This window comes from Coccinella septempunctata, chromosome 1 (assembly GCF_907165205.1).
Source record: "Coccinella septempunctata chromosome 1, icCocSept1.1, whole genome shotgun sequence".
Taxonomy (NCBI): Eukaryota; Metazoa; Arthropoda; class Insecta; order Coleoptera; family Coccinellidae; genus Coccinella; species Coccinella septempunctata.
In genome coordinates this window covers 20106994-20119072 of record NC_058189.1, presented here as the reverse complement: position 1 = coordinate 20119072, position 12079 = coordinate 20106994, and the positions used below count along the sequence as shown (strand labels likewise).

The window sequence follows — 12079 nt, the reverse complement described above, 5'->3', positions numbered from 1 at the left end:
GTTGGCGTAACTGAAACCGACCTCAAACATATAAAGAATATACTAGTGATGTGATATTCTGCACATTTACCAGACATCTTGATATATGAAATTTAGTGGTAAATGATAACTTAAAAGAATTTAATTGAGTACATGTCATGGAAATATCGAATAAAAGCATACCTACTATAAGATTGGATTCCATTACTGAAACATTGGTCTGGAAAAGAACCCAAGCAGCTTTACTGTTGTTACAGAGAATATGGGCATTATCAGCATCTATATCTCTGATATTTCTCAGTCGATCTCTCACATATTCTTGTTTTAGAGGCTTATCTCTTTTATTACTCCACAGATTGATCCTCAATAACTTGTCGAAATCGAAATATTTATCTTCTGATGGATTTTCTTGCAAAGATACAAAAAATTTAGCCATTTTCTTCAATAGAACGAAGGAATCGGTCAGAATCTCGTTTTTCAAATACACATAGGGATCGAACTGCTTCAAGTGATTCCTGAAATACAATGTTAGTATACAGAGTATGTTTTAGAATTGTATGTACGGGGTGTTTTTGAATTAGACGTGAAACTGGGAAGACCTGTTAGTATGTCCCCTTTGCTGTCGTTTGAGCCATATTTATTGATAACCGAAAATCACGAGATATTTGAGTTCTAATGATTTTTGAAAGATTTATCACCTTACGCCTCACCTACGTCACGTTTTTCAACATTGACCGAATTTGATTATAATTTTGGATTATTTTCATCATAGAAAAGAATATGATATGTGTTGTAATATTAATATGTTGCGCATGTCAGGCGCAGCCTGGCTGTTTATTAGACACTGCACAGGCAGCAGTCCTACCGTAGAACTCTAAGGGAGAACATTGTAGACGCTTTCTACAAGAATAAAGTCCTAACAAAATTGTCGTTAATTAATTATATTTCCACGACCTTCACGACAAAGAACAGGAAATATAACAATATGTATGAAAGAAGCAAAGCTATACTGTATTAGATGTTGAAAAAGAATTAGTATGATTTGAAAGTTGATATATCAAGAAAAGAAAAATCAATTTGTGATATAAATTTGCCTGCAACTTTCAAATTCCTCAATATATACAGGGTGTGGCGTAATGAATGGATAATATGGTGCCTGCGGTTCAGAAAAATATATTTTATGTTTAGTGAATGTCCTTTGGTTTTCGAGATATCGGAGATTTTCGAAAATTGAAGAAAATCTCACCCTTCTCCACTCGTTTTGCAGACAAGACTCCAAATGAAGGAATTTTTTCAAACTATTTGTTGGATAGTATTCCTGGATAGATGCGCTATCGAATGAATATTTTTACTTTTGGCGCACATGAATAGTTTTTCACAAAAAAAAGATTTAATTAAAATTTTCCGTTTTGCTTATTTTTTTTCTTAAGTTCAAACTAGCGTGGTATAAAAAAAATACGGTAACCTGAGTGCCAGAGCAAGAGGAAACATGCCTGTTTCACTGAGATTCTGAAATGGTATAACTCACTCTATTTCCAGCATTAAATACAAAATAAATTTCTATTACAATTAGTCAAGGCAGAGTTTGATGCTAGCCTTTTTCTTTAATTTTTAGCAACTGAAATCAGACTTGCAAGCAGACTAGAGCAATTATTCATAAGAAGTTGTAAAGCATCTAGTAGAGCTCCTGATGTCCACTTTGAATATTTTTTGTAAAACTCGATTCAGTTGAACGATATTAAAATTGGATTTTTTCTCTCGTATTCTTTCATTATTAAGCCCTATAGTTATAAAGCTAATTGTTTTTAAGCGAATTTCAAGTAACGAAGTGAATTTAGGCACTTTTGTAATTAAGAAAAAAAGCTAAAAATTAATTCCTTTTACATTGAGTCAAGACCTTTGTTACAAAAATGCTGAAATTCAATTCATAACTTGAAAATATTGATTTCACAACGTTGGGGTTCAATAATAAAAGTAAACGAGATAAAATAACAATTTTGAAATATCGTTTCATTGAATAAAGTTTCACAAATGATGTTTAAATTGGTCACCATGAGTTCTGATACATGCTATATAGTCTACACTTTCTAGTGAATCATAGCTTTATTGCATATCAACAATTTTAAAATGAGTATCGTTTCATTGAATTAAATTTCACAAAAGATGCTCTAAGAGGCCACCTTAGATTCAGTACATGCTCTATACCTTCTTATAAATGATTGCTTTATTCTGCTTGCATTTCTCATTTTAGCTGCTAAAAATTTTAGAAACAGTGTTAACATTAAACTTGGCCTCAACTGATTGCAATAAGAATTTATTTTGTATTGAAGGCTGAAAATACAGAGAGTTATACCATTTCGGAATCTAAATGAAACGGGCATGTTTTTTCTTGCATTGCCTCTCAGATAAACATATTATTTTTTACACTACGATAGATTGAACTTATGGAAAAAAAATAAGGAAAACGGAAAAGTTGAGTTAGATCTTTTTTTCATGAAAAACTATTCATGCGCCTCAAAAATAATGTATTACAGGCGATAGATCATCTATCCAGGAATACTATCCAAAAAACAGTTTGAAAAAATTCCTTCCCTTGGAGTCTTGCCTGCGAAACGAGTGGCGAAGGGTGTAATTCTCTTGAACTTTCGAAAATCTCTAATATCTCGAAAACCAAGGCACTTTTACTAAACGTAAAATATATAGCTGGAGAGCTAGTGAACCCTGGGAGTAACGGTCTCCCTGTAAGGTTAGAAATTTGTATACTTACGATTTATGACATGCTAAGAGCAATAGCCATGACCTGGCAGGCGTCAGCCCTGCACGTCATCAGCCCCTTTATTTTTTGGACTGTTAAGTAAATTGAGTTTCAAAACTTGTTTCTGTAAATTTGAAAATTTAATAGGATAAAATTTATTTATTGTACATCTTAAAAAAAAATTGACAGGCGATTACAATAAGCAGAAGTATATGACAGATCAATTAGAAAACGTACAGTTGATGAGGTAAAATAAACTTTATCCTGTATACTTAAAATTTTTATGTGTTTTCAATAAACGTCTCAGAGTAAATATGTACAATGCCAGGCGGTTTTGAACAGCATAAGACCTTGACAGGCGAGGGGACAGCTGCTAAAAGCGTGCAAATAAGAAATGTTACATGAACGCATACAGTGAATGCAATGTATTTTATTGGGTTTTATGCAATCTACATTATTTTTAACATTCATTTTCTTCAGCATCATCCAAAATTTCGCTATCACTTTTTTCATCATCATCTGATTCTTCAACAATGTTTTCCTCATCTGAAAATAGTAAAAAAAAATATTTTAATGAATCAATAAGGTTGTTAAGAATTAAATATCAAGTTTCAATTACATAGGATTGTTTTGTTGATTAAATGTTACGGAATAAAATAGTTGTATGTTACCTGAAATGCATTCCTCAGTTTCAGTCGATTGTGCTGTGGCAGTATCAGCAGGTCCTTGTAGAAGTATGTCGTATATAAAAGATGGAACCGTATTCCCCTCAAACCAATTAAATTCGTAACGACTATCAATTAAGTTCCAACCGTTATTTTCAGGTGTAAGAATTGTTGGTTCTTTTAAATTACAATTTCGCCATATATTTGTAATGTACTACTTACTACTTTTTTCATAAACACTTTAGGATTATTTGTGTTGTACGTAGCAAGGAACTTTTCATAACGTGCATTATTTCTTTGGACATTTCAAACCATACATTTGGAATACAAATTTCTCTAGTATCGGGGAAATTTTTTCTTTCTTCTGAACTATTTCTGCGTTTCCTAATTCTTTGAATGCCTTCTGATATACACTCGATTTCTGCAATATTTGGAATGGTTTTTTTTTACCTCTTCTTGAAAAGGACGGATTGAAATCGCAACCAGAAGAAAGAAAAAATTTTCCCGATACTAGAGAAATTTGTATGCCAAATGTATGGTTTGAAATGTTCAAAGTTAAATAATGCACGTTATGAAAAGTTCCTTGCTACGTACAACACAAATAATCCTAAAGTGTTTATGAAAAAAGAAGTAAGCTATGATTAATCGAATTTACCACCCTGCAAACGTGAACTACATCAACAATTATTGACTGCCTACATTACAAATATATGGAGAAATTGTAATTTAAAAGAACCAACAATTCTTACACCTGTAAATAACGGTTGGAACTTAATTAATAGTCGTTACGAATTTAATTGGTTTGAGGGGAATACGGTTCCATCTTCTATATACGACATACTTTTACAAGGACCTGCTGATACTGCCACAGCACAATCGACTGAAACTGAGGAATGCATTTCAGGTAACATACAACTATTTTATTCCGTAACATTTAATACGCAGTCCTATGTAATTGAAAGCTTGATATTTAATTCTTAACAACCTTATTGTTTCATTAAAATATTTTTTTTTACTATTTTCAGATGAGGAAAACATTGTTGAAGAATCAGATGATGATGAAAACAGTGATAGCGATATTTTGGATGAAGCTGAAGAAAATGAATGTTAAAAATAATGTAGATTGCATAAAACCCAATAAAATACATTGCATTCACTGTATGCGTTCATGTAACATTTCTTATTTGCACGCTCTTAGCAGCTGTCCCCTCGCCTGTCAAGGTCTTATGCTGTTCAAAACCGCCTGGCATTGTACATTTTTACTCTGAGACGTTTACTTGAAAACATATAAAAATTTTAAGTATACAGGATAAAGTTTATTTTACCTCATCAACTGTACGTTTTCTAATTGATCTGTCATATACTTCTGCTTATTGTAATCGCCTGTCAATTTTTTTTTAAGATGTACAATAAATAAATTTTATCCTATTAAATTTTCAAATTTACAGAAACAAGTTTTGAAACTCAATTTACTTAACAGTCCAAAAAATAAAGGGGCTGATGACGTGCAGGGCTGACGCCTGCCAGGTCATGGCTATTGCTCTCAGCATGTCATAAATCGTAAGTATACAAATTTCTAACCTTACAGGGAGACCGTTACTCCCAGGGTTCACTAGCTCTTGGACTAATATTTTTCTAAACCGCCATAGAGTCATCTACCCGCAGGCTCCATATTATCCATTCACTACGTCACACCCTATATACATATATTAAAAAATTATTTCAAAAACTTGACAAATTCTTCCTTCATAACCTAAAAAAGTTTTCGTTAAAATGCAGTTACTGGTTTTGTTTCAGCTGATTTTTTTATACACAATTTTTTGAATGTCCAACATGAAAAATAGTGAATGTGTATACTCCATTCAAGTTCATTTTAGCAGTCGGTTGGCCATGAAATAATTTTCTCAAGTTTTTGTAACTAGAACGGAGTAAGGTTGGCACTCATGAAATGTCGTTAATGTCATAACGCCGTTGCCACAACTAACATCAATCAAAGATTATAGAGTAGAAAGATAGGAAACGAAGCGACTAAAGTGATGTGAGCGCCATCTGTGTTTCAAATGTGTTTTAAGGCCCTAAGACTGGTTAAAATTTTAATTTGAGGGACATATGAAATTTTGCGAGATGTAAGAGTCATATGGCCATTTTGATCAAACAGGTTTAGAATGTTTTGATTCTCGTATCCATAGACAACCTCGTATCGCCTTTTGTTTTTCAAGCCCGTTCTAGTTGCTGATTATTGGAATTTTTGTCTAATTTCTTGGCGAAAACCTGAGCATATCGTTCGAAAATTATTGTATGGTGAAGAACTGTGGATAAACTGAAACGAATTTTACTAAAGAAAATGGGAATGTAAGTATTAAAACTGGTAACATGTGACTCGGTCATTCATTGATTTTTATTTTCAGTGCTACGAAGTGGATAAAATTTTCAGGGCGTAAAACCCTGCAAACACTACTGACTACACCATGTGCAATGAACATTTTACTGCAAACTGCAAGTCGATTAAGAACTGTTCATCCACGTAAATTGTTGTATGCAGGAAGCATCCCTTACATGAAGGGCTCATTTAGGGGAAATTGTGACTTTTATACGTCCATTCAAAGATTCTCAATTGCCTTCAATATATTCAGAAATGCAAAAGTTTTATGGATTTCGATTTGACAATCCAAATTCAACTCAGTTAATAATTCAAAACGTTTTCACAGAAAAAAACCTTTGACGTACCTATAGCAGATAATCATGTACTCTTGTATCCTAGTCAAAGCTGTATTTGTTGTCCATAATTTAAAATTTTTGTAAATTTGTTATAGATTGCAAATAAAAATTTATCACATCCAATAGCGTATTTTTCCTGTGTGGGGTTTGTTAGATCCCCCATCAGGCGCCTCCCCAGGTGGCGGATAGGGGAATGCCTCTCAGACATGAGTGGTACCGAGGAAATAAAATACTCGGGGCGGACCAAAATCTAACACTGATGAAAGGCAGCAGTTTCATCAAAATCAGGCTTTAGCACGAGAAAATTGATTTCGTAGTGGTAAAGTTCTGAAAAGCAGGGAGCGGAGCTGAAACAGCGGTACGATCTCTGTACTGCGGTACAGAAAAGAAACGGAACTCTTACTGTACTAATGATTTTCCAAAGAATCTAAATGGCTGATGAAAACTTAAAATTGGCCCTCAGTCCGGGGCACCTCTTAAATGAGGAGAGGGTGCTAAGAATCTCCCCGTCGTCATCTGTTAAGATTCTATCTGAAACACCTAATGTTAAATTTAAGGTATACCATAGGACTGTACGTATTGCTACTTGGAACGTACGCAGCCTCTTTATGTTGAGAAAGCTGGCCAACGTTGAAGCAGAAATGAACAGGCTCAATATCGACATCTTAGGATTGAGTGAAGTCCGCTGGCCAGGTTCAGGAATACAAAAGACTAGTAAAGGAACCATCTACTTTTCAGGTGGCAACGACCCAAATCATAGATATGGAACAGCAATTATGGTCACGCATAACATAGCCGCATCTGTAATTGACTTCGTACCTCTTACAGATCGAGTGATGCTACTGAGGATACAAACAACACATAGAATAATGAACCTTATACAAGTTTACGCGCCTACAGAGGATAAAGAAGAAGCTGAAATCGAGCGAAATAATGCGCCTCACAAAAAAGGGCGAAATAACGATAGTTCTGGGTGATTTCAACGCCAAGATTGGATCCGGAGCAGAGGGAGACGCTGTAGGAAGCTTTGGTCTCGGAAACAGAAACTCACGAGGGGATAGACTGGTTAAATTTTGCAATGAAAACAACTTATATGTCACCAATACCTGCTTCAAACTGCATGCAAGACGGCTTTATACTTGGCGATCCCCTGCTGACTCGGAAGACCGAATAGTAAGAAATCATATAGATTTTATTTTAGTAAACCTCGACTATAAAAAATATGTCAAATCGGTGAAGACGTATCCCGGCGCGGATGTTAATAGCGATCACAATCCAGTGTTAATGCAGTTAAGAGTAAGAAGATTTTATAAAGGGAAGACATCGATAACCGTGCAAAGAATAGACTTGGAAAAATTAAAAGACGAAAAATTCCGAACCGTGGTAGCACGCAAGTTGGAGAATAAAATGGAGGAAATTAGAGAATGTGATCAAGAGGAGGCGGAAACAACGTGGAACAACATAAAAAATGTAATAACGGACCATCAAGAAAAAGAGGTAGGATTCCAAAAACAAGACCAGAGACAGGAATGGATGACTGCTGATATTCTGGAGCTAATGGACAGAAGAAGGAAATGTAAGACAGACCCAACAAAATATAAGGATATAGACAGGATTATTAGAAGGAAGTGCAGGGAAGCAAAAGAGGACTGGATGTCTGGAAAGTGCCGGGAAATCGAAGAACTTCAAGAAAAACATGACGTATTCAATATACATAAAAGAGTAAAGGAAATAACCGGCAAATATCGTAAACATCAAGCAGCTGTCTTGAAAGATTCGGATAATAAAATTGTCACAGGAGTTGAAGATAAACTTAAAACATGGAAAGAATATATTGAAAGACTATATGATGATAACAGATGCCAGACTCCCTTACTTACATATGACAGGGGTAAGGAGGAAGGCCCACCTATTACCAAAAGCGAGGTTGTTTACGCCATAAAGAGTAAAAAAGACAGGAAAGCAACGGGGCCGGACAAAATCCACGCAGAGGTCATTAAACTAATAGCCGAACAAGACGGAGAAGGATTAAATTTGTTAACATCGCTTTTTAACAAGGTATATGGTAGTAGAAGAATTCCTTCGGATTGGCTTAAATCAACGTTCATTCCCTTACCCAAAAAACCAAATTCCACCCACTGTGAAGATTATCGCATGATTAGTCTGATGTCTCATGTGCTTAAGATCTTACTGAGAATAATTCATACTAGAATATATAAAAAATGCGATTTTGTAGTCGACGAAAAACAGTTTGGGTTTCGAAATGGAGTAGGTACTCGTGAGGCACTTTTCTCCGTGAACGTGTTGACGCAGAGATGTCGGGATATGAATGTAGACGTGTTTGCTTGTTTTATAGACTACCACAAAGCGTTTGACTGCGTAAAACACGAAAAGCTAATTAAAATCTTGAGAGAGATTGGATTGGACGAGGGCGATATTGCAATTATATATGAACTGTACTGGGGCCAATTGGCAGAAGACAAAGTTGAAATGAACACATCAGAATCAATAGCAATAAAGAGAGGAGTGAGACAAGGCTGCATATTGTCTCTGCTACTATTTAACATCTATTCTGAGGCAATATTTAAAGAAGCCCTACAGGACATCAAAGGTGGAATAAAGATTAATGGAGTACTAATCAATAACATTAGATATGCAGACGATACCGTTATCCTGGCAGACAATGAGGCTGACTTACAACAAATATTGAATAAGATAGTTTCTCACAGTGAAAGTTATGGTTTGCACATAAATACATCAAAAACAAAGGTACTCGTGTTTGCAAAAAGACGCCTAAACGCCTCGATAACAATAAACGGAAAACTTGTTGAACAGGTGTCCTCGTTTAAATACTTGGGTGCTGTTGTTAACGAACAAAATAACCCAAAACTGGAAATAAGGGCCAGAATTGAACAAGCCAGAAGAGCCTTTATAAATATGAAGCGATTCTTCATAAGGTCAGATCTCAGCATGGAACTTCGCATAAGAATGATAAGGTGCTACATATTCTCCATTCTTCTGTATGGTTGCGAATGTTGGACACTTGATCCAACCGTGGAAAGGAAAATCGAAGCATTTGAAATGTACCTGTACCGAAGAATATTGCGCATATCATGGGTAGCAAGAGTAACTAATGCCGAAGTACTTGGGCGCATGCACAAAACAAAAGAACTGATGCTCTGCATTAAAGAAAGAAAAACCCGATATATAGGCCATATCATGAGAGGTGAAAGGTACGAGATACTGAGGCTTATTATAGAAGGCAAAGTGCATGGTAAAAGATCTGTGGGGAGGAGACAAAACTCCTGGCTTAAGGACCTGAGGCGATGGTATGATTGCTCATCAATTGACATCTTTCCGAGTCATTCGCTTGACAAGAGAAGACGTGCTACAGTGCTCTTAGTGCTATAAAAGAGAAAGCGGACGAGAAAGTCGAAGTGTCACAGTGCCGTAAAAGTGAAAGCGGAGGCGAAAGTGTACACTGGCGAAGCTGCGGAATTTATGATTCCGCCTACGAAACTTCCGAAGTTTTTTGTAAGTTCTATAAGTGTATGTGTTATAAAGGGTGTTTCAAATTTCGCGGTTTTTTTTAACAATAAATAAAACACATAATTTGCATTCATTTTCAGAAATTTTTTATTTGTAATTGAAGAATAAGTTATGACATTTATGTACGAAAAATAATATCTGCCAAATGGCCTCCTCTTGCAGCTCTACAGACGTCCAATCTTTTATTAAAATTTTCAATGAAAATTTGACATAACTGAGGCTCTATCTCACTAATGGCACGAATAATTTCATCCGTTAGTTCAGGAATTGATTATGGATTATTATATAGTCCAATGGTGTCAAATCACATGATCTTAGTGGCCAATGGACATCACCGTTTCTGGAGATTATTCGTCCAGGAAATTATTGTCTCAATAAATCAATTTTGTCATTTGCAAAGTGAGGTGTGGCGCCATCCTGTTGAAACCAAATATCCTCCTGATCAATATTCATTAATTCAGGCCACGAAAATTCGATTATCACTGAACCGGTCTCTTGAAATTTTTAATAATTGGACCAACAGTGCTTTCAGATGGACAATTATGCAAACCATTAAATTCACGAAATTTTCTAAAAACACTTTTCTCAGAACTCTGATTTTCATGAAATCATTCAACAATTTGAACGCGTTTTTGAATCGTGTACGAAGCCATTTTTATAAATGTCATGCATCATACTTTTTAAATGTTATAATACCCAAACGAATTCGGTGCGCCATCTATATTTTATTTATTCTTAAAAAAAACCGCGCAATTTGAAACACCCTTTAGATCGGAAATTCGTTCAAATCAGTTGTCGAGTCCAGATCCCAAGATCGCTGGTTCCACGGATATCACTGGTGAGTCGATTTATTTTTCTGTTAGTATAGAAAATATTTAATTTAGCTACATAGCTCAATAGTATCATAGTAGTAAGGATTTCCAATATTCATTATTATTCCGAAATACCTCATATAGTTCAAAACGGACAAAAAGCCATGTCGGAGGTCTCAGACAATGAGAGCTCCTACATGGAAGCTACGGACACCGAAGAATTCAGCGATGGAGATGCAGAGGAGCTTGTAAGGCTCAAAGAAGAGAATGGGCAGTTGAAGGCTCAAATAAATAAACTGACTGAAACCGTGTCTCAGTTGGTCGGGGAGATACGCCTCTTGAGAGAGGAGATAACAAGAATAAAGCGCCTCAATCCCCTAGTTTTGCTGAAATTGCAAAACAGATTACGGCACAGAAATCCCCCACATTTGCAGAAATTGCAAAGCCGGTAGCGGTCCCCAAAAATTCCTCCAAACAGGAAGTAGCTCCAGAACCGGAAAAGAAGAGAAATTTTGCAACTCAAGTTGCTAAAACCCAGAACGCGCCGCCCACAAAACGCGCGCGATGAAAGTTCATCTTCAGACAAAGAGACCGCAAAAAAAGCAACGGAGTTACCTAAAAAAGATAAAATTCCACCCATCACGACGATGGGTACAGCCGATTGGGTAGAGATCTCAAAAGCTCTCTACTTGAAGAAATTCAGCTACAACAGAGCAACCGTCGTAAAAGACGGGATCAGGATCGTAGCCTCGACTGTGGAAGACTACAGGAACATAACAAAATATTTTGACCAGATTGGTAAGGAGTACTTCACGTACCAGATGGAGGAAGAGAAAAAGATTTACGCAGTCATAAGAGATCTCCCAATAGCCCAGCGAGCACAAAAACATCTCAGAGATGTTAAAAGTAAGATTTCGAGACATTGAACATCCACAGCGATGTTCTGTTTATACATGAATAGAACTTTTATAGAACAGCCAATGTCCGCCGCAGGCGGCTATTATATGGATGTCCCTGGGATGTCACAAAAAGAACTACTCAGAAGTTTTTTTGATAGCCTTTTCATGTACACAATAGAACATTTCTAAAGCGCTTTGCGCACACGAAATCGCTGTTTGTAAGACTTTATATGAAATTCTTTTGTGAGGCCTTTTTTCTTTCATTTGAATGTTTGAGGATACCACATTCTATTTTAAATGAACTACAAAGTTTTTAAATGAAATACTATATAAGAATAAAAATATTTTAATGATACTCCAACAGGTACAAAAGGAAAAGAAGTCACATTTCACATGAAAAATTGAACAACAAAAAACAATTGATTAATATTATACTACAGAAAGGGAGAATAAACAAAAAAATATATCACATTCAATAAAACAAACATAAATAACCAAAAAGAAATATCACATTTAACATGAAAAAAACAGAAATAATAGAAAACAAACTGATTATAATATTAGATGTACCGAAAGGGAAAATGAAAAAAATTTGTGAAAAAATTATTTTCCCTTCATTTTATCGTCCCTCCTCCTATGCCTTATATGCCTAAACCAATCTTTGGCATAGAGTTCGAATACTTTCCTAGTGATTTGGAATTT

The 12079-nt window shown here is 35.5% G+C and overlaps 1 protein-coding gene across 1 annotated transcript in view; it reads right to left on the bottom strand.

Annotated features, from left to right (window-relative positions):
* The window catches only part of LOC123310043 (damage-control phosphatase ARMT1-like), a 155078-nt gene that overhangs the window by 48973 nt on the left and 94026 nt on the right, over positions 1 to 12079 (bottom strand). The window contains exon 4 of the mRNA XM_044893440.1: positions 163 to 494. Within this exon, the coding sequence (XP_044749375.1) occupies positions 163 to 494 (332 nt within the window). The remainder of the gene's footprint in view (positions 1 to 162; positions 495 to 12079) is intronic.